Source organism: Panicum virgatum, chromosome 9N, assembly GCF_016808335.1.
Source record: "Panicum virgatum strain AP13 chromosome 9N, P.virgatum_v5, whole genome shotgun sequence".
Taxonomy (NCBI): Eukaryota; Viridiplantae; Streptophyta; class Magnoliopsida; order Poales; family Poaceae; genus Panicum; species Panicum virgatum.
In genome coordinates this window covers 66,915,225-66,938,673 of record NC_053153.1, presented here as the reverse complement: position 1 = coordinate 66,938,673, position 23,449 = coordinate 66,915,225, and the positions used below count along the sequence as shown (strand labels likewise).

The 23,449-nt window shown below is 52.6% G+C and overlaps 2 protein-coding genes across 5 annotated transcripts; both read left to right on the top strand.

Annotated features, from left to right (window-relative positions):
* Positions 1-30: 30 nt before the first annotated feature.
* On the top strand, positions 31-8,236 carry LOC120690552 (probable glutamyl endopeptidase, chloroplastic). Of its 4 annotated transcripts, XM_039973240.1 has the most exons (17): positions 31-169; positions 337-385; positions 474-697; positions 1,537-1,750; positions 1,864-1,974; positions 2,131-2,176; positions 2,263-2,372; positions 2,448-2,951; positions 4,257-4,385; positions 4,665-4,961; positions 5,062-5,520; positions 5,679-5,744; positions 5,857-5,917; positions 6,099-6,248; positions 6,327-6,464; positions 7,120-7,400; positions 7,904-8,236. In XM_039973240.1, coding segments are annotated over exons 3-17 (2,685 nt in total). In that variant the 5' UTR covers positions 31-169; positions 337-385; positions 474-579; the 3' UTR covers positions 7,905-8,236. The 4 variants fall into 4 exon arrangements, 3 of the variants coding, with proteins under 3 accessions (XP_039829174.1, XP_039829173.1, XP_039829172.1); XM_039973238.1 differs by lacking the exon at positions 31-169 and adding an exon at positions 7,509-7,597 and having other exon boundaries at positions 377-697; XR_005681803.1 differs by lacking the exons at positions 31-169; positions 337-385 and adding an exon at positions 7,509-7,614 and having other exon boundaries at positions 412-697.
* Positions 8,237-9,146: 910 nt separating this feature from the next.
* LOC120690551 (nicotianamine synthase 2-like) lies at positions 9,147-10,527 on the top strand. The gene has a single exon (XM_039973237.1). It carries the CDS (start codon positions 9,270-9,272, stop codon positions 10,251-10,253), a length of 984 nt encoding a protein of 327 aa, XP_039829171.1. The 5' UTR covers positions 9,147-9,269; the 3' UTR covers positions 10,254-10,527.
* The last annotated feature ends 12,922 nt before the right edge of the window (positions 10,528-23,449 follow it).

The following is a 23,449-nucleotide window of genomic DNA, read 5'->3' as shown; positions in this document are numbered from 1 at the left end:
CTCGCTCGCCATTCGATATCGAACTTTGTTTATCTTTTAAAAAATATATCAAACTTTTTTTATATAAAAAATATATCAAACTTTGCTTTTACTTTGCAAGGGTAACCTGATAGGAGCGTGGTGACATGATGACTCAAGAAAGAAAGTGCCAAAGATACCAAAGTAAAAGGTACCGGTATCTACGAACGAGAAAGCAAAATAAACAAAAATCATTTATGGTGCTAACGTCAGATATATTTAGTAAAAACAAATTTTTAGATCTGGTTGAAATACGAGATTTACTTCAAATATATTACTTTTTGGATAAAATTTGTTTAATTCCTTCATTTGAAACAGAATATTTACCGCAGAAAAGAGCAGCTATCGCCACGACCAGCAACACAACGCAAGCATCCCTCTGTCCCCTACTCGTTCGTATACAAGAAGGAAGCGAGACCCGGATAAATCATGTCCTCCATCTCCATCCTGCACAGGGCCTGCCTCCGCATCGCTCTACTGCCGCTCCCACCTCTGCGTGCTCGCGCCACCGCGCTCCGCCCTCCTCCGCGGCGGCGTCTCCAACTGCCCCGCCGGAGCGCCATGAGCTCCGCCGCGTCCAGGCTGTCCCACATCGCCACCGCCACCGCCCGTGGCGGCGCGGCCGGGGAGTCCAATGAGCCGCCGCCGGCCGGGTCCGCTGTGGCCCAGCAAGACGATGGTACGTGCCGCTCGCTTCTTCTACTCTGAGCGATGGATTCGTCGGTGGTTGCGTCGTGTATCTGTGGCCTGTGGGTTTTGATGGATTCGCTGGGATTTCGGGGGCGAGATCAGAGCACTGGTCAACTGCTGCTTCTCGATCAGTCGTTCGGCTCGCGAGAAGATTTTAGTATATCTTCAGTTATGATTTGAATTGTTCGTGATCGGATGTACCATTGATCGTAGATAGACTACTATGGGCTTGCTTGCTCTGGTGAAGATCACGTTATCTACTTCTTACCTTTTCCCCTCTTCGTACAACTATCCCAGGATTTTGGTCGATTTAAGTTGTAATAAGTAGCTTAACTTAGTTTGCTTGATGTCTAAACAGTGTATCTTTAGTTGCCAAGGAAAATTCATAGCTTTATTCTGTTCAAATTATCTAGACTAGTACACCATTCTTCAGTTCAACTTGCCTACAATCTGTTTACAATTCTGTCTCTGTAGTTGTTTTGTGAACCTACTTGAGTAGCAAACGTTGTCCCCAGGTTGTGTAAACTAATTTTGGATGCTGAAGCTTTTGATAGCTATAAATGATAATGGCTCTAGTACTTGGGAGTCAAATGGGGTCAGATATTTTGGGACAGTAATGTAGACTATTTAAGGAGAGCGACTTATCATGATAATAAACAGTCTACTCAAATGAGACTGTATATATTCTTGCCATTCATACATGTTTTTTTTTGTGTGCTATGTGAAGATTATACTTATTACTTGAGTGTATTTTATCCTGGATTCAAATCCACGAGAACCATAAGGTAGAAAATGGTAGTGAACCTGTTGTATTTGCATACCATGCAGGCCTTTCAGGGGATATTGGCTATCGCCTTCCTCCGAAAGAAATACAGGACATTGTTGATGCACCACCACTTCCTGTCTTGTCATTTTCGCCAAACAAAGACAAGATTCTGTTCCTGAAGCGTCGAGCACTGCCACCACTATCAGATATTGCAAAGCCTGAGGAGAAGCTTGCTGGTCTAAGGATTGATGCCAATTCTAATACTAGGAGTAGAATGTAAGCAATTAAAGCTTTGATCAAATTTTAATGGTTTTGCCCTATTTCCTTTCATTCATGACACGTTTGTCGCTGCATTTTTTAACATTTCACTATTGTAATCTAATTTGTAGGTCTTTCTACACTGGAATATGTATCCATAAGCTGTTGGATGATGGAACTTTGGGCCCAGAGAAAGAGGTACATGGGTACCCAGTAGGTGCAAGGATCAATTTTGTCACGTGGTAATTATTCTATATTTGCAATTAAGTGACTTGGATAATTTCTCTTGCTATTTTTTTGCCCAGTGTTTTTTTACTTTTTGACCATTTCACAAATAAATTCTTTTTCTAATTTGGATTGCACAAATCACTATTTTATGCACTGAACTATGTTACTAGGTCACAAGATGGCCGCCATATATCCTTCACTGTTCGAGTTGATGAGGTGATTGATTGACTTGGCTTTAAGACAGATATCAGACAAAGCTGATGTATTCGAATTGTTACTTATATGGACTGTTTGTCAAATAGGAGGACAACAAAAGCGGCAAGCTAAGGGTGTGGATTGCTGATGTTGAATCTGGAGAAGCAAGGCCACTTTTTAAATCGCCTGAGATATACCTAAATGCTATTTTCGACAGGTGAAATGAATTTCTATGCCCAGCGTCTTTCTTCTTTGTTGCTTGTAACTAATGTTCTTTTTGCTATTGTTGCAGCTTCGTATGGGTTAATAATAGTACACTGCTAGTCTGCACTATTCCTGTGACACGTGGAGCTCCACCGCAGAATCCATCAGTTCCATCTGGTCCGAAAATCCAGTCTAATGAGACAAAGAATGTAGTCCAAGTGAGAACATTCCAAGATCTGCTGAAAGATGAATATGATGCTGATCTATTTGATTACTATGCAACCTCACAGCTCGTGTTGGCCTCTTTGGATGGAACAGTGAAGCCAATTGGCCGTCCAGCAGTATATACATCCATTGACCCATCACCAGATGATAAATACCTAATGGTTTCTTCCATCCACCGTCCATATTCCTACATTGTACCTTGTGGGAGATTTCCAAAAAAAGTTGAATTGTGGACTGTAGATGGGAAATTTATTAGGGAACTATGTGATCTGCCCCTGGCTGAGGACATTCCAATTACAATGAGCAGTGTGCGCAAGGGAAAGCGTTCAATCAATTGGAGGGCAGACAAACCTTCAACTCTGTATTGGTAGGTAGAACACTACTCTGAGCTAACTTATTAAATTTTGCATTGATGTTTTTTTTCATTTATTTACAGGTAAGTTTCTCCTGTACTTTCATATTGAACCTAGCTACATTAGTCTGTACAAGTGATAACAGAATAATAGTTCAGTTGAGTTATATATTAAGTTATTATTAAGTAATTGCATAGAAATTGGAAGATGCAGGCCATCCAAGGTAGTTAGATTCCCAGTTCTAGTACTAGAATTGTAAAATTCTACAGAGCTGTTGTAACTTGTAACTAGTGTAAACTCATAATCCAAGTTGTATATTTGCTTACATTCTCAATTTGATTTGATCTGTACTGAAATTTGATAGCACCCATCTATTCTAACTTATTCTGCATAGCTTATCTTCCATAGGTCAATTCACATATACATTTTTATTTATTCATATAGGCATATATGAAAATCAATGCTCATGAAGATTTCTCCATATTAAATGTCTTCCATGTTCAAAATATGGGTACATACTTATTTTGTGTGTCAAATAGTACAATACAAATATTTAGTAACTCTACTGTTATATGATTTGGACTTTGAGTACCTTAAAGCCATTTAAATTGATCAGATAATCTATGTTATTTTTGTTGTGTCCAACAAGAGGATAGGTTGCTAGGCTAGATGCATTAGTTAGGTGAAAAAAGAAATAGTTTCAAATGTTGACCAGTACCTTCGGACACTTCTTTTTTGAAACATGGACACTCCAAAATTCAGAACCTTACAAAATTGGGATTTTGTCTATGAGAAAGCACAACTTTCGTGGCAGTGATAACTTGTCTTTTGTCCTTTTGTAATTAGTTCTAAGTATATTGATGCAATTTTAATATGGTGTGAATTTTGTGACATTGGTATATTTGCTTTAGATTAGGAACTCAGTTTTACTTTAAATTGATTTCTTTTTTTTAAGAAGCTTTAAATTGATTTCTCATCAAAACAATTTTATATCATTACCAACCCAGTAAAAATTGCGCATGCTCACATAGTCACATTAAAAGAGCATCAGCAGATATTTTATTTTCTTATCTCAGTTTGATTAGATGTCTAGTCTTTGATGTTCTCTTGTTGAAGTATGATTGGGGTAATTATCAGATCTCTTATGTATAATTTTTCTCTTTGGGTTTCATTTATATCTTTTGGATGATCTATTATAGTCATGTGCAGCATTTACTTGGAGAGTTATGCATGACTCAATTTGTCAAGAGGTGCTATACACATGTACATGAGTTTCTCCTTCGTTCTAGTTCGTTTTACTTTACCCTTATTTTGATCAGGGTGGAGACACAAGATGGTGGAGATGCAAAAGTAGAAGTTTCACCTCGTGACATAGTTTACATGGAACAGGCTGAACCCATAAATGGTGAACAGCCAGAGATCCTGCATAAACTTGACCTTCGATATGCGTACGCCCTTCGAACTATCTATTAGCCTGCTTTATTTGGATCATTGATCTTTTCTTTGCTGCCCTTACTTCAATATTTCTAACATGAAACTTTACGTGAATAAATAGCTTTCAATCTAGAAAAGAAAAGGTGAAAGTTAGAAATAATTCAAATGTTAGTGTAGTTGGTGCCCAGGCGAAAGCAAGATGGCATGTTTTTCACACTATCCCTTCATTACTTTTTCCTAGTAGCTAACTCTTCCCTCCTGATGCCTCGTGGATTTTCATTCTTATGTTACAGAGGCACCTCCTGGTGTGATGAATCTCTTGCTTTAGTGTATGAATCTTGGTATAAAACTCGGAAAACAAGAACATGGGTGCTTTCTCCTGATAAAAAAGATGTCAGCCCACGCATTTTATTTGACCGATCATCAGAAGATGTATACTCTGATCCTGGCTCCCCAATGATGAGAAGAACTGACATGGGAACATATGTCATTGCAAAGATCAAGAAGCAAGACGGAAGTACTTATGTCTTGTTGAATGGGATGGGCGCCACACCAGAAGGAAATGTTCCATTCCTTGATTTATTTGATATGTATGTCTAGATCCATGACCAATATTCTGCATTTCTACTATACAATCGTACAGACACATGGCACTTACGATTGCTTCTTCCTTTTATTCTTCTTTTGTAGAAATACCGGAAGCAAAGAGCGGATATGGGAGAGTGACAAGGAAAAATATTACGAATCTGTTGTTGCACTGATGTCAGACAAAACTGATGGGGAACTGTCCCTTGATCAGTTAAAGATACTTACATCAAAAGAATCAAAAACAGAGAACACACAGTATTACTTGCAGACTTGGCCAGAAAAGAAGCAAGTCAAGATCACAAATTTCCCGCACCCATATCCTCAGCTTGCTTCCTTGTATAAGGAGATGATAAGATACCAACGGAAGGATGGAGTCCAACTTACAGCAAACTTATATCTTCCCCCAGGTTATGATCCATCAAAAGATGGACCTTTGCCATGTCTAGTTTGGTCCTACCCTGGTGAATTTAAAAGCAAAGATGCTGCTGGGCAAGTGCGTGGTTCCCCTAATGAATTTCCAGGGATTGGTGCTACATCCCCTCTTCTTTGGTTGGCTCGAGGGTATTTTTCTCTTCTTGCTATTAATGACAATAGATTACGCATACGGCATCAGTACACTTAAGTAGCCTTTCAAAATTTTTGGAGTCATTTTTTTTTTTTCAATCGATGTCTTGCAAATATGTTACAATTGATGTTTTTTTCAATACTATGGTCTGCAGGTTTGCTATTTTGTCGGGTCCAACAATTCCGATTATTGGTGAAGGTGACGAAGAGGCCAATGACAGGTATATTTGCTACATGTGGTCAATTCCATTTCCTTCTTCAGTACTAGATAATTTTGAACTATGTCATTGTAACATAGTATATTTATTGTTTCAATACTGCAAACTAATGTAGGTATGTGGAACAACTAGTTGCAAGTGCAGAGGCTGCAGTTGAGGAAGTTGTTAAAAGAGGGGTAAGCCTTTTCGATCTCTTTCTACATATAAATGATATTTTTTACAGAAGGAGTTTGTGGAAGTCACATGATCCACTTGCTGGTGATTTTTATGGTTCGCACATACTTAAAATATTCTTCTATCTGATGCAATGCCTTCCAAAAGTTGACATGGTATGTATATTTCTTTGCATTTCTTTAGGTGGCTCATCCTGATAAAATTGCTGTTGGTGGTCATTCATATGGTGCATTCATGACAGCTAATCTCTTAGCTCACGCATCTCATCTTTTCTGCTGCGGGATTGCTCGTTCTGGAGCTTACAACAGGACTCTAACTCCATTTGGTTTTCAGGTAAAGACAAATGCTGGATATTGCCAATATGTGGGATCGTTTATTGAATCTTCATTAACAGCATGTATGTTTTTACAGAACGAGGATAGGACACTCTGGGAGGCAACAAGCACCTATGTTGAGATGAGCCCTTTCATGTCAGCAAACAAAATCAAGAAACCAATCTTACTTATCCATGGAGAGCAGGACAACAATTCCGGGACGTTGACGATGCAGGTAAACTTTCCTTGTCCATCTGCTTGCTGCCTTGTATGATGTTTGGAGTTCTCTCAAGCAGTTGTCTCTAATTCAAATTAAACATGTTGATATTAGCAAACAGCAAGAATATTATTTTCCATGCATAAGTAGTATGAGTGACCAAAACTTGTATCAGTAAAGGCAGGCTAATATAAAAAGCAAATGTTGCCAAGTCCTAAAAACTTTTTTTTATTGTTTTAATAGGTCACCAGTTCTCATTTGCATATGTGAAATTAGACCTGCTGTCTTAACTAGTAAACTAAAAGGGAACATATCAGATGCAAACCAATCTCTCTGTGCAAACTCTAATCTGGACCACCGGATCAACATCCAGGGGGGGGGGGGTTTGCAAAACTGTGATTGCCCAATTCAAAGACGGGCGGTTAATTGTAAAATTACCCAATCCCCTCATGCCCCTTGGATGTTGATCCGGTGGCCCAGATTGGAGTTTGCACGGAAAGGTTGGTTAGCACCTGATTGTCTTGTGCATTTCTTTTCGAGAAAAATATCTTCTACGCTGCTATTGTTTAATACTCTGTTTATCATTTTTTACTGGTTTATGAATGTAGTTGTCCACAATTTTTAGGTAACAGTTGAGTATTATCTAATTCTCTCTATCTATTTTATGGTACAGTCAGACCGATTTTTCAATGCCTTGAAAGGGCATGGTGCGCTGTCTCGTTTGGTGATACTTCCTTTTGAGAGCCATGGGTACTCTGCAAGGGAAAGTATTATGCACGTCCTCTGGGAGACTGATAGGTGGCTGCAGAACTACTGTGTAAACAGTGCTAGCAAGGCTGACTCAGATTCAGTGGCTGACAGTGAAAACAAAACACTGTCAGCCAGTGGTGGCAGTGCAGCTCGTGAAGATCCAAGTCCTGAGGGGTCCTCATATCTTCCACGATCGCTTCTGTGGTAAGTTTTCTTTGATTGTTGCTTTTCTTATGAAGTAAGAAAAAAAAAGAAAAAGAAAACTCCGTTGCTTATGGTGTCTACTAATTGGCACCTGTGGTATTGTCGTAGGATTTATGATGCCCGCTGCAAAGCCCATTTTCACCATTCTTGAAAAAAGATAATCCTTGTCTTTTTACTTAGCCAACACATGGAGCAAGGTGCCAACTATTTTGTCATAAGTCTCACACTGTGCTAAATATTTTTCCATACATCTCACACAGTACAAGTGCATGTAATATTGCACGACAAATATTTTTGGTTGACACATTGTGCAAATTAAACGTTCATACTATCAAAGGATATTGAGGCTAATGGTTTCAATAAAGTAGCTTCACTTTATGCTTCTTATATAATAGTGCTTACTTTGTTCAAATATGCATATGTCTGCGTAAACTTGTATGTTTTGTTGAATATTTATCCTTAAGCGAGGAAGATGACAATGTAACTATCTTGATTTCCTACAGATCAACTTTCCTCAGCTGGTGCACGACAGCAGGCCCAAACAGAAAATAAAGCCGCAATTGCGCTAGTGCCAGAACTGGTGCCCATTGCGTTCTCTACCAGTACCAGGCATGGCTCGATTGGCATTATATTTGATTGATCTCAGCAGAAGATGACTGACATGTGGGGCCTATAAAGTGTAGGAAAGGCTTAATCATTGGTGGATATTGTACCCTGTTATATTCGGATCCATATTTATTCTATTGGTAGAGGCCAATGCCAATAGAACTGTAATTCATAACAATCAATGACTCTGTACAGCCTACAGGAATGCAGTCTTTTGAGTTATGATCCCATATTCCCATGTCCTGCGCTCGGCACCTGAGCGGGAAACTTCTGTTTGCTTTTGTTTTGGCAGCAAACAGAAGTAATAGCGGAATGTTGGCTCGAAGTCTTTGCAAGTTGCATCGTTGCATCTAGTAGCACATGTCTTAGGCGGCGGGCTGCAGGTGCCGACCTGGCAGCGCTCCGCGGCTGAGGAAGGTGGGGCGCCGGAGAAAGGAAACGGCGAGAGAGAAGATGAGTGACTGAGTCAGTTGGAACCGTGGAAGACAATGGTTGGGTCGACGCCCACCATTAGTAATCAGGCGTAACTGCTGCTGTTTAACCGAGACTAATTGCCAATTTGAAAGGTGCACAGCAACTAAAAGTCGGAGTCTCATCAGATGGAAAACTTTTCAGCGTAACTGCACGGGTGCACATTAGAAATTATACTGCACCTTCTAGTTTCTAGTTTGCCTTTAGGGGTTGGAACAATTCGGTTTGAAGCGCCGGCCGATGCGTGTGTTTTGCCTGGCTTAACATGATATTGACGTGTGCAACCCACTTCGGGAAGAAACAAACAATGCGCTATCCACACTTACGTGGCGTGATGTGGGCGTGTTGAAAACCCCAATAGGTTTCCCTCCGCCCTCCGGTACGTGCCAAGCACAGCACAGGCATGAAACCGGCCATCGGCCGTGGAAGCGTGAAGCGCGCCACGCCTTGGACTCGGAGCTTCGACTTTTCAACCTCTTCCAAGCATGTAATCGGATGGCTTATTGTCCCCTTTTTTTTCAAGTATACTAATCGACGACCACACGCCTCGTCTACGTACTCTTTCTAAATTCTAGCCAGCACGTCAGCCGGAGCTGCCATCACTTTGCATGCCGCATCAACAGGTGACCAATCCGCCGTGTCGTCCTATATATGTTCTCGGTGCCCGTTCCATCACTCAGCAAGCAAGGAGCCAGCACACGAGCAGTCGAGCACTCGCCCCCTTTGAGCACAAGACCCATCATCAGCTGCGGCGTCTCTTCTCTCACGGCAACTCAAGCTACTACTGCAGGCATGGAGGCCACCCAGAACGTGGAGGTCACCGCCCTGGTGCAGAAGATCGCCGGCCTCCACGCCGCCATCTCCAAGCTGCCGTCGCTGAGCCCGTCCCCCAAGGTTGACGCGCTCTTCACCGACCTCGTCATGGCCTGCGTCCCGCCGAGCCCCGTTGACGTGACCAAGCTCGACCCGGAGGCGCAGAGGATGCGCGAGGAGCTCATCCGCCTCTGCTCCGACGCCGAGGGCCACCTCGAGGCGCACTACTCCGACATGCTTGCCGCCTTCGACAACCCGCTCGACCACCTCCGCCGCTTCCCCTACTTCAGCAACTACATCAACCTGAGCAAGCTGGAGTACGACCTCCTGGTCCGCTACGTCCCCGGCCTCGAGCCTTCCCGGGTCGCCTTCGTCGGGTCAGGCCCCCTGCCCTTCAGCTCGCTCGTGCTCGCCGCGCGCCACCTGCCCAACACGGTGTTCGACAACTACGACCGGTGCGCCGACGCCAACGACCGCGCCCGGAAGCTAGTCCGCGCGGACGCGGACCTGCGCAAGCGAATGTCCTTCCACACCACCGATGTCGCCGACCTCACGGACGAGCTCCACAAGTACGACGTGGTCTTCCTGGCCGCGCTCGTCGGCATGGTGGCCGAGGACAAGGCCAAGATCGTCGCCCACCTTGGCAGGCACATGGCCGACGGGGCGGCCCTCGTCGTGCGGAGCGCGCACGGGGCTCGCGGGTTCCTGTACCCCATCGTCGATCCCGAGGACATCCGCCGCGGCGGGTTCGACGTGCTGGCCGTGTACCACCCGGACGACGAGGTGATCAACTCCGTCATCATCGCGCGCAAGGTCGACGCCGACGCGATCGGGCCTCAGAATGGACAGGCGCACGCTCGCCGCGCGGTGCCGATAGTGAGCCCGCCTTGCAAGTGCTGCAAGATGGAGGCGAGCGCGCTCCAAAAGAGGGAGGAGGTGGCGGCGAAGGAGATGTCCGTTTGATGTGGCGCGACGAGGAGCTGCACCAGCTGGTAATAACAACATGCTGTTGATCACTTCAATTTCGTGTTATCTCCGTGTGTACTTTTTCTTCTTCTATGCCATGCGTTGTGTTAGTGTGCTTTATTACCTATATATGTGATGTATGCCAATAATACTTGTGTTTCCGATGTGGAAGACATCGATGAGGATAATGTTGCAAGGGAAGGAATAATACCACATGTGTTTGTAAGTGCGCCATCAAAAATAAAAATGATTTCTCTCCTAACGGAAATAATTTGCCGGTGCAATTGTTAATGCATCTACAGAATGTATGCCATAGCTCGGAGGAAAAGGGACCTTTCTTTATACTTTGTATGATGGTAGAGGCTCTCACCAATATGGATTTTTGATAATGCTTCGGTAGTCCTTTCTATAAGACGAAATGCTCCGGTAGACCTTTTCATAAATGCATCTACTTTCATGCTTGATTTGATATAAGAAATTTACAAAACAATTTGTATTTGTTAAATAAATCTACAGCCTCAAGAAATAAACGAAGAAGTACATTGCACTAGTACAAAAAATGGTTTGTGCTGGCGCCTTCCATTTAGGGTGCTGCTGGTTGGTTTTGCCACCGCCAGCACAAATGGGCACGTGGCCGCCTGCTTACGGACAGACAGCAATATTTTTAACAAACCACACAAGATAGTGCGCGTTTCATTGATATAGCAGAAAAGTACAAGGCTACGGCTCAGAAAGGCCATAGCCAAGAAAAAAAGAAAACAAACTCACCCAGTTGGATTGGGACATCAACCTGGAAAACTCAACAACTCAACTCACCCGGTTGGATTGGGACATCAGCACGGGAAAATCATCCACTCAACGCAGAGGAACACTCAAGACTACCATGGAAAGTCTAAACCGGTTGGATTGGGTCATCAACACGGTTGAAACGACCCCGCAGGGCGACACAGACAGAAAAAGAAGCGAAGCCATCGCGGCCAACCACATTTCTTCACCTGTAGTTGCCATGAAGACACAGCCCCACGCCGAAAGGGAGAAGAGGGAAGCAGACGGCACCTTACCGAGCAGCCACCGCCATGCAGAAACCTGTTGTTGTAGCACCGCTGCAACGCCACACACCATCCGATAGAGTGGAAACATCGAATCCAGACCTCACACCAGCTGCCTCGCAGACGCCACCGCGAAAACACAACGCGCGGGGACCTCGCCACACCTGCCGTTGGACTCCTCCTCACTCGCGTTGCCACGTCGAAGACACCGCATGCAGGGGCCTCTCCACTTCCGCCTCAGTACTCCGTGTCTCGGATTCGTATAAAAAATTGCCATCAGGATGATGCCTCGTGTTGCCCTGTTTCCAAGATCTCCAGCAAACAGCCGAGCCACGACCGTCAAGCAACATCATCTCGTTGCCCCACTCGCGCGCACAACCTCCGTCGCCATGCCAACAAGCCATGTTGTCGCTTGCGCCGTCTTCCGACGATGGACCGCACCGAAGTAGCCACAGCATTGCTGGACCGCCCGCCACAATCCGCTGCAAGCCAAGTCGTCCTACCTTGTCATTGCCGCAAGCGCCGCCCTCCGATGTTGTCCCACGCCGCACCGACAGCTGCAAATTAAGCAGTGTCCGCCGCCGCAGTCCGCTGCAAGCAGCCAACCCGGCAAACATGAAGCAACCCCCGGTCGCCAGCACGAAAATGGTGGCCGCCGCATGAGCTCGGCAGCCCCTTCAAGCTCACCACCTGCACCGAGCCGCCCCGCCCCGCCAGCGGCAGGCCTTCCGCCGCCTGGCCAAGAAGTGTCTCCACCAATAACGCCTTCAACAAGGTAGCAACGCCAAAGGCGCCACCGTCGCTCGTCCAACAAGTGGACATGGTTTTCACCCGGAGAAGCCCGCGCAGAAAGGATGGGGTCCAAAATGACACCCTCAACAGGGATAGCGACGCCCTCAGATGCTGTTGTCATCACCACCAGCAGGAAGCCAGCATGGCTTTCGCCTGGAGAATCCCGTCCTAGCTGCACGTCCACGGCCTGGCAAAGCAAGAAGTCCACCGAGGCCGGTGACGCAGCCGTGCCACCACACACCATGGACGACTCGCATCTTCTCGCTCCGCACCAACCGCAGTCGTTGTGCCACATACCGCCGCCAAACCACGACCACAGCGCGCAACCTCACGTGTCGCCATGAAGTCAGGCGTTGTCGTCGGCCACAGACCAAAGCGAAGCCCCGCGACGAGGTTCGCCGCACTGGATCCGCCGGCCACTGATGCCACGCACGCTGTCGGGTACCATGATTAGGGGCACCCTAACCAAGGGACTAAAACACCCTTAAAACGCAAAGCATATGCTAGTCAATCGGGCCCACTAAGGCCAACAGTATCCTTCCCATCCGAAGGAAAGGAAAGGACCCAAAGAGGCCCACTCCGCCCTCGGCCCACGATCTAGCTCTACAGTAAAGCCCATTTGAACCCCCCTCGGACTCATGGGGCAGCCTCCGCCTCGCTCGAGGGCTCCCCGCCGAGGCCCTCGACAGCTCCCCGCATCTCCGCTTCGCTCGAGGGTAGCGAACCTACCCTCAGGGAAGCGCGTCAACTCCGCCTCGCTTGAGGGTAGCGAACCCACACTCAGGGAAGCGGACCAGCTCCGCCTCACTCGAGGCCACCTCTCGACGAAAAGGACAAAATGGCCATCCATCCACCCGCCCGCCGTACGGAGGCATTAAATGCCAGCAACTCCACCGCAGCACCGGGGGTCAGACGGCGTCAGGCTCCTGCTCCGCACAGTGGCTGTGGCCAGGGTCTTATCTGCCAACTCCGGTCACTGCACAGCCATCCCCTGCGCTGTGGCGCCACTGTGGGAACCTGCGACGCACTGTGCGAACGTGCGCGGCGCTCCTCCCTCCACTGTGCTACCAACTCCCCGTACTTCCCTTGTACTTACCCCTCTGCAGAACCCTCAAGCGGTATGGGTACGACCCTCAAACGCGGACCGAGCCTTGACCAGGGCAAGACCACGTCCTGCAGGACCCTCGGGATGCCGCCACGTCAAGCGCAGAGGACGGTACCCTCTACAGCAACCACCACGCCGCCCGCTGGGACTGCCAGGACACCGGCGCGATCTCCGCAAGGCCAAGGACGATGCCTACGACAACTGCCACGCCTGGTGCCACGATCTCCAGTACCCGCAGTATACTTTCTACAGTAGTCGGCCACTGTACGCCCCCGATTCGGGGAAGAACGACGACTTCTCCCCCCTCCCGTACATGTACACCGCCCCTCCTTGTGTCTATAAAAGGGGAGGCGGGCTCTGTCTTCGGCGGGCTCTCACGATATCATCATTCGCACGCACACTACACTTAGAATAGCTCACAGAGCACACACGCTCTTGAGCCCCGATATTGGCACTCGCCTCAATCACTTAGCAGAGACTTGGGAGCTTCCCTCCCTCTCTCGCCTCGCTTGTATCCCCTACTACAGGCACCCCCGGTGCAGGATAATACAGTGCCCTCGCACACCCCCTTGCTGGACGTATGGCCCCGCGGCCGGAACCAGGATAAACCGTGCGTTCCTGTGTTGCCTCCTGCATCAACCATCCGGGAAGAGAGATCACGCAGCATGATTACTAGTTAGTGCCGGACCGACGGGTCTGGACACCAACAGTTGGTGCGCCAGGTAGGGTTCTCGCGCTGCGTGACTTCTCGTCTTCGTTCTCTCTTGTTTCCGGGATGGCAGACGAGCCACGCCTGCTCCCAGCAGGCACGACGCTCCGGTTCGGGAGTCTTGACTTCGTCGCAATCGGCGACGGCTACGGCACGGACATCCTCTCGTCCGGAGCCAACCCCGACACACCGACACCACCATTCCGGCACAGGAGGCCCCCTCGCAGACACGCATGGCGAGTGCGCATTGCGCAGCGCGGAGCGGCTCGCTTTGCCCCCCCCACACGGGTCGAGTCAAAGCGAGTCGTAGCCCGGCGTCGCGACGGAGTTCGTCGTTACCTCATCACAACCGACTGCGGGAATGGCTCGCCCTGCCTCCCCCACATGGGTCGAGGCTGGCGGGTCGCAGCCCGGCGCCGTGGCAGAGGACGTCACCACTTCACCGCCACCGGCTGCAGCGACGGTGCCTCCCGAGGAGGGCGCGACCGCGACGTCACCCCTTCCCTCCAGGACGCACACCCCCGCTGCGACCCACGCTTTATCCGTCAGCACCAACGTGAGTGCGCATGAGGATCTGCTAGGTTATCGCCTCATCTCGATCCACGACCTCATCGCACCGCCACTTGACAGCTCGTACCCCGACTTGTGTCTTCGTGCGCGAATGTGTCGCTCCGGACTTCTCCGGAGTTCGCGATCACGAAGCACTCCTGGCGTTCCAAGCTGCGGCGGACTACTGCTTTGCCTGCTCTGACGACTCCAGCGAGGAGGACTACGATCTCGCCCGGAAGTTCTCCATGATCGGGCTGTTGGGACAAGGTGAGGATGTGGCGAATGACGCGACGGACCCACCAACGAACTCACCAGTTGAGCCACCGGCGAGCTCCGCCACAACAGTCACTCCGACGAATGACGCCGAAAACTAACATTTGGAACATTCAAGCTAAGCTACGTCACTCCTACCCCTGAAATTCCAACCCCTTTTGTATACCGCTTGTACTTGTACTATATGTTTCCCGAAGTAATAAAAAGTATGCTTTACTTATTTATTTTTTGGGAACCTTCCGAACCCTCGGGGGCTCGGATGCGCACGAACACCAAGGTAGGCTCGGCTTTACCCTCGGCAAAGCCAAGCCTCCCTCAGGGGCCACTACGGGGGGAACCCCCGAACATCCCCGAAGACGCCACCATTTTTTTCGAAATTTTTTTGTATCTAAGGGTCTTGTATACATAGAAAAATGGATGCGAGGCATAAGCCTCTATGGAACGGGCCGGCTGAGTCACGGGACCGCCTACGCCTCCGGGATACGGCATCCCCCTAACCACCCTACGCCTAAGTTGCTTAGGAACGCAAAATTTCTTGCAGAAGTTTATCTGAGTCACATACGAGAACAAGAAAACTAAGTAACAAAAACGGTGTGCACGAATTCACGAGGCCTCAAGCGGCCAACGCTATCGGTTTACATTAATCTGTCTTTTCGCATAGAAACATGTTTAAGGCAAATTGGTAATCCGACTACATGGGCTCCACGAGCCACCGACTTTCTACAGGTCTCCCTCTCCGTCGCGTGTACCCTCGAGGGCCACCCTCGGGGGCTACACCCTCGAAGGCCACCCTCGGGGGCTACACCCGCGGAGCCGACAAATGAGAAGTGTGAAGTCTTCACCAATGCTTGGAACATTAAACATCTATGTTGCTTCTATCCTTAAATTCCAAGCTCTTTGTACATAGCTTGTGCTCGTACTTAAATTTTTCCCGAAGTAATAAAGTGTATACTTTACTTATTTATTTTCGGGAACTTTCTGAACCCTCGGGGGCTCGGATGCACACGAACATTGAGGTTATTTTCGGGAACTTTCCGAACCCTCGGGGGCTCGGATGCACACGAACACTGAGGTTATTTTCGAGAACTTTCCGAACCCTCGGGGCCTCGGATGCACACGAACACTGAGGTACGCTCGGCTTTGCCCTCGGCAACACCAAGCCTCCCTCGGGGGCTACTACGGGGGGGGGGACCTCCGAACGTCCCCGAAATCGCCAGCATTTTTTTGAAAAATTTCCGTATCTAAGTTTCTCGTATACTTAGAAAGGTAGACGCAAGGCGCAAACGACTAAGGAATGGGATCGGTCGAGCCGTGAGACCGCCTACGCCTCCGGGATATGGCATCCCCACTCACCTCCCTACGCCTAAGACGTTTGTGAACGCAAACCTCCTCGCCGAAACCTATCTAAGACGCATACGAGAACACGGAAGTAAAAGTAGAAAAAACGAGGGCTGGAACGCACAAGGCCTCGATGGGCCACACTGTCGATATACAATAACTAATTTCTTAAATCTAGAAGTACGATTACTACAAATCCTAACTTATTTACATGGGCTTCGAGGCCCAGGCTCCCTACAAATTGTCTTCCTCCCTTGGCGGATCTTCAACACATCGAACTCCGCGATCGAGGGGATGTCAGCTTCAAGCTTCCCGGCTAGGACAGTGGCGAACTCCTCGACGGCCGCATCGGCGTCATCCATGATGGCTGATGCGACATCCGCGCTGGCACCGGTCGGGACGACGTACCCCGACGACACCAACTGGAGGTCCATGTCGTAGTGCGTCGAGGCCATGGCAAGGGCTTGCTAGACGCCGAGGCGGAAGGTGCTCTTGGCATGCTCGATGACTCGATCGCCCAGCGCTCGCAGGCGGCTGGCCACCGAGCTACCAGACTGAGCACCCTCCCCCTCGAGCTCTTGACACACGGCCACGGCGGTCCGCTCCAGTTCCGTGTACTCATCGTGCGCCACCGTAAACGCAGTGTTGGTAGCCTCCTTCGCCGCAGTCTCGTTCACCACCGCCTTCTTCAGCTCTGAACAAGGGAACCAAGATAAGTTGCGATAAACTAGAATCGAACAACAACAAAATTTCGAACACTTACCCGCGATTAACCCTTGCGCCTCTTCTTGCTGGACCCGTGCGGCTTCTTGGTGCGCGGACAAGGAGTCCTCCTTCTCCTTGAGGGCGGCCTCCGCGTTCTGCAGGGCCACTTCCTTCTCCTCGAGGGCTTTGCTCTTTTCCTCGAGAGTCCCGGTGAGCATGGCGACAGTCGCCCTATCACGTTGGAGCTCGGTCTCCTTGCGTTGGAGCTAGGCCTCCTTCACTTCGAGGGCTTGCTCCTTCTGCTCGAGCGCCGCTCTGGCTTGCCACAGCTCGGCCTCACATGCCTCGGCCTCCTAGGCCTTCTGGTCAGCCGCAGCTCGTTGGGCGTCGCGCTGACCGGTGGCTCGGGCCAACTCCTGCTCCATCTCGTGGATGCGCGCCTCCAAGGGGGTCACCTGCTCGGCCTGAGCGTCGGCCTCCTCTAGTTGCGTGGCCAGGGTGGCATTGTACGAGTCAAGCCAATGCACCCTGGAGTGTAGCCGCGTCAGCCTTTCATTCTTCTCCCTCGACATGGACAAGATTTGCTGAGAGCGGGGAGGCGCGTGAAGACACATAAGCGGAAACGAATTTGTAATATTGAGAGTGGGCGAACAAAACACTCACGTTGTTGGCGTTGTGGTACGCTTGCGAGATGAGATCCACGACCCGGGAGAGGCCCTCCTTGATCTGGCCCCCGACGGCCAAATGGTTGCGCCATGCGTTATCCTCCTCCCGCTTGGCGTCGGCAAAATCTGAGGGAACGACGTGGGCCCGCCAGTCATCTTCTTCTCGCTCGGCGTGGGCGATGTCCGAGGGGACTCCAGACCAAACAATTGCCCAGTCGCCCTCGTCGCTATGCCCCTGGTCGCCGAGCTCCTCGTACATCTCCGTGCCAAGGATCTCCGCAGAAGCTGCGATGAACTCGAAGACCGGGCCGGCGGCACTGGTCGTAGCTGTGGGGTCGATCTCCCTCGAGTCCCCGTACTCGCTGCTGCTCGACGGCAGCTCCATCATCGGCTCCACATTCTCCGGCGTCACTTGCGTCGCCACCTCCGAAGCAGCAACCTCGTCCCCGGCCCTCGCAGGCTCCGGGACGCGGGACTCCTCCACCACCAGTGCCCCGGGCGCCGACTCCTCCTCTCTGACACCCTTGACCCCGGCCCTCGGGGGCTCGGGGGAGGGGGTCTCCCCCTCTCCTTGGCCGGTGGGGCGCTCCTGTGCGCCCCCACTAGCTCCTTCTGCTTCCGGCTGGGCGGAGGCATCCGCTCCGCGCCCGCCGGCTCCAACGCCCGGCTGGGCGGCGCTCTCCGCGTCACCCCTGCCGGCTTCCCTCTCGGCGTCGGCCCGGGCGGCCGTCGCAGCCTCGCCCTGACCAGCGTCACCCCCACTCTCCAGCGCTCGGGCCCATTGGGACTCCAGGGTCCCCCGAGCCACCGCCTCTCAGAGCTTTGCGGCCTCCGCCTCTATGTCCACCCCGGGCAGGGGCTGCAGCGTCGCGTGCGGCGTCGCAAATGCCCCGGTCTTGAGAGCCTTGTTCGGTGCGAGGCGGGCCACACTCTTGGCAGAGGCCCTGCAGCCGGGTAGTCGGCGTAGAAATGTTGAAGTCAGCAGAATTGGAGGGTCGAGCAAAAAACAAAAACAAAGTCGAGATCGCTTACTCCGATTGGGCGCTCATGCTGCGCTTGCCCTTGCTGTTCCTCCGGGCCCGCGGCACACTGACGCCTCCCGATAACTGGCCCGAGGGCACCACCCTCGGGTCGGCCTGGCGCCTCGAGGCCGTCTGCGCGGGCGTCTCCGTACTCGCCGCGGACTCACCGCCGCCCGTCGACACCACAGCCGCGGGCAACCCCCTGTACGCTGCCAGCGTGGGCGACCTCTGCCCCGCTGCCGGCGTAGGTGACCTCCGCTCTGTCCTCGTGGTGGGCGGATCCTCCAGTGACCTTGGCATGAGCCTCGCCTCGCCCAGCGTCACCGTCGAGACGTAGCCTTTGTGGCTTACCCCCTACAAATGCGACCAAATCAGGAACAGGAAGTAGGGAAGGAAACAACCCAAAACTGACAACGACTGAAAACCAAACTCACCACGGAAAGCTACCCCTCCTCGGGGCGCATCTTGAGCTTCCAGAGTTCATCTGGATCGCCGGGGAACTCCGCCACCGCACTCCTCACCCTCTGGGCAGCAACGTTATGGGGGAGCAGCACGTTCGACGTCCTCGAGCCCTCGTACGAGGCCTCGGGGGTAAGCTTGAAGATCGGCAGCTTCCTTTCCATGAGAGGATTCACCCTCTGCCGATGGAAGTTCGTGATTACGGCCGCCGCTGTCAGCTCTTTCTTCGCCAGGTACCGCAGTGCATTGGTGAGCACCTCAAGCCTGGCCTGATGCGTTGGGGGCGACACCCCCCAATTCCACTTCTCCGGCCTCTCCCGGAGCATCTTGTTGGTGAATGCCGGGAGCCGTCTGCCGCCGTTCCACAGGTAAAATCACCCTCGGGTCCACCCGGCGTTGTTCGTGGTCATCTTGCTGGGGATGTACAGGTGCGACTTGTTCCCGTGCCCATGAAGCATGAGGCCGCCGGCACGAGCGTACCACTTCGGCTAGCCCCATATGTTCTCGATGTAAATCTCGCTGTGGAACAATGTAAATCTCGCCGCGGAACAAATAGATCCAGAGCTCTCGGTGTGCCTCGATCCCCAGGTAGCCCTCGCAGAGGGCGACGAAGACCGCCACCTGCGAGATTGAGTTGGGGCCGAAGTTGTGCTGATCCACCCCATAGTAGTCGCACAACGCGCGCATGAACCTGCCGACGGGGATGCCGAACCCCCGCTCGTGGAGCCACACAAGGCTCACGATGTAGCCGCTCGGGGGATTCGGCTCGACCTCCTCAGGCCGCGGGGGGATCCACACCGGCCGCGACGGGTTGGAGTTTATCGGCAGGAGCCTCTCGTCGGCCAGTTGCTCCAGCACCACCGTGGTGGCGGTGGACTTCCCCCATGGCAACGGCTCCTCGATCTGCGTCATCACTTCGAGTCGGCGGGGAGCGTGGGGAAGCAAACTCGATGATGGCTAAGGAGCACTCTCTCCTCTTCTTCTTCCTCCTCTCGCTCTTGGCTCTGGGCTCTGGATGCAGGGGAGGCGGAGAAGGCAGGGGAGGTGAGAGCAAAATGGCCAGGTGAGCCCAATCGATTCCCCCTCCTCCGCTTTTATCCACCACGCCGGGCGGATTCGCCACCGCAGCCCGAATCTGCCGCATTGAATGCAGTAGATTTTGCTGCCGCTGACAACTGGGCCCCACGAGCGCGGAGTCCCCCCACGCAAACATGGCGATAATTACGGCGCGGTAACCGATGGGCGCGTTGCGACTGTAGCACCGTCCCATCCGCCAGTCGCCACCCACGCCTCTCCGCCTACCCAAGGTCGCCGCCTGAAAAGGCATGCCCCGCACCGCACCGCACCGCACCCGCGGCTAGCGGAAGACCCACGCACACGACCGGCGACTCCGCACCGCTTAGCGAACCGTTATGGAATATTCCCTCCAAGGATTCCTTACCGTCGAAGGAAATCAATTTCGAGGCCTTACTGATCAGGGGTTCGAAGCCTGGCCCGTCGTGGGTAGGACAGGCGCCCCAGATCGCCAGAGTCAGGGACCACCTGGGCGTGCCGTACAAGCAACCCTCGAACACGGGGTTCGAGATGTCCCATGTAGTGTTCGAGGCCAGTCGAGGGTGCCTAGCAGGGGGATCCCGTCGAGGGAGAGCACCGATCCCTCGGAACCTATCGAATGGGTCCGAGCCCCGCCTAGCGAACCTTTGTGAGTGCTCTATGCGATGTGTCCACGGACCGCGAGCCGACCCTTATTGAACAGGGCACGGACGTCCACTCGAATCACCCGATAACAGCTCACTAAAGCAGCCATGGCTCGCGGCCCGGGCATGGATAGCATGGCGCGCTTCACCCCTCCTCCCTGCGGAAGGGCGACGAGGGTCGTAACGAAGTCAAGGGTCGTAACGAAGTCGAGGGTCCCCGGAATGCCTTCACCCAGGCCGGGGCTCGGGGGCTCCTCGTGCACCGCGGCTCAGGCCGCACCCTCGAATGAACCGGCAACCGTCGATTGTGGAGTTCCCTGTGTTCAACCTACCTCCCGTGCTCACACGCGCCTGCCGAATTGCTCAACTAGATCACGGGTCGCTACACCAGCACGAAAAATGCCGAGGCCGGATGAAAGGAACGCCGAGGCCGGTTGAAAAGGACACTAGGCAGCCACCCCAATCAATCTACCATGCAGGGCGACGTTATAGCCCTTGGACGAGTGCAAGCACTCCTCCAAGGCCTCGGGGGCTACACCCGCGGGTGCGCTGACGCGCCCCCATGGAGGAAACTCCACACATTCGAGGACCAAATTCCCCACAAACCAGATTGAACGCCCCCATCAGCATGACGGCGACATCCCCAGCGGCTGCGCCATGGTGCTCGAGGCGACTATGATCTGCATAGACAACTCGGAGTGGCCTCCCTACTGCTTCTCCAACAATGAGACCTGATCTCGGAATGATCTTCTCCGACAACGCTCTCCGAAGCACCGTCGAGCCCCTGCCGAGCAAACCAAGACCACCGCAGTCAACACCCGAGTCACGCCCTCGAAGGGTTAAGCCTCTGCAGGGCTGATACCCATCCCTACAAAGGCTCGGGGGCTACTGTCAGGTACCATGATTAGGGGCACCCTAACCAAGGGACTAAAACACCCTTAAAACGCAAAGCATATGCTAGGCAACCGGGCCCACTAAGGCCAACCGTCTCCTTCCCATCCGAAGGAAAGGAAAGGACCCAAAGAGGCTCACTCCACCATTGGCCCACGATCTGGCTCTACAGTAAAGCCCATTCGAACCCCCCTCGGACTCGTGGGGCAGCCTCCGCCTCGCTCGAGGGCTCCCCGCCGAGGCCCTCGACAGCTCCCCGCATCTCCGCTTCGCTCGAGGGTAGCGAACCTACCCTCGGGGAAGCGCGTCAACTCTGCTTCGCTCGAGGGTAGCGAACCCACCCTCGGGGAAGCGGACCAGCTCCGCCTCGCTCGAGGCCACCCCTCAACGGAAAGGACAAAACGGCCATCCGTCCACCCACCCGCCATATGGAGGCATTAAATGCCAGCAACTCCGCCGCAGCACCGGGGTCAGGCGGCGTCAGGCTCCTACTCCGCACAGTGGCTGCGGCCAGAGTCTTATCCGCCAACTCCGGTCACTGCACAGTCATCCCCTACGCTGTGGCGCCACTGTGGGAACCTGTGACGCACTGTGCGAATGTGCGTGGTGCTCCTCCCTCCACTGTGCTGCCAACTCCCCGTACTTCCCTTGTACTTACCCCTCTGCAGAACCCTCGAGTGGTATGGGCACGACCCTCGAACGCGGACCGAGCCTTGACCAGGGCAAGACCACGTCCTGTAGGACCCTCGGGACGCCGCCACGTCAAGCGCAGAGGACGGTACCCTCTACAGCAACCACCACGCTGCCCGCTGGGGCTGTCAGGACACCGGTGCAATCTCCGCAAGGCCAAGGATGATGCCCAGGGCAACTGCCACGCCCGGTGCCACAATCTCCAGTACCCGCAGTGTACTTCTTACAGTAGTCGGCAACTGTACGCCCCCGATTCGGGGAAGAATTACGACTTCTCCCCCCTCCCGTACATGTACACCGCCCCTCCTTGTGTCTATAAAAGGGGGAGGCGGGCTCTGTCTTCGGCGGGCTCTCACGATATCATCATTCGCACGCACACTATACTTAGAACAGCTCACAGAGCACACACGCTCTTGAGCCCCGATATTGGCACTCCCCTCAATCGCTTGGCAGAGACTTGGGAGCTTCCCTCCCTCTCTCGCCTCGCTTGTATCCCCTACTATAGGCACCCCCGGTGCAGGATAATACAGTGCCCTCGCACACCCCCTTGCTGGACGTACGGCCCCGCGGCCGGAACTATGATAAACTGTGCGTTCCTGTGTTGCCTCCTGCATCAACCATCCGGGAAGAGAGATCATGCAGCACGATTACTAGTTGGTGCCGGACCTACGGGTCTGGACACCGACACACGCCGCCACCGGATGCCACCCGCATAGGGCACCCCTACGGCCACTCCGCCCCGCCGTCAGGCCAGCCTGCACTCGGCCCCTCGCAGCGTCGCCGCGAACCGCGGCCGCCGCCGCGCACCGCACGCACTTGCGCAGACGACGCCCTCGCCCCCCCCCCCGCGCGGACCCAGCACGCCCCACGCCGTGCGGGCAGCACCTCCACGCCGACGCCGCCGACGCGGACGGCACCGCGCCACGCACCATCGTCGCCACGACGGCCGCACCGGGCTACGCCGAGGTCGCCGCCCCCGCCGCACGTAGACACCCGCCGCATCCACTCCGCCACCGCGGCCCCCGTTGGCGTCGCCTCCGGTGCTCCACGCCAGATCCGGCCATGGAGAGCCCGGATCTGGCCATCGGCGCCACGGATCCGGCGGTCCGCCGGCGCACTGCGTCTCGGCGCCGGCCGACAGCGCGCCGCCCCCGCACGGCGGAGGACGCTGCCAGCCCGAGCGAAGTCCTCGCCGCCGTCTTTCTAGGGCCGCACGGGCTTCCGGGCGGACTCCTCCGACGGCGGCGAG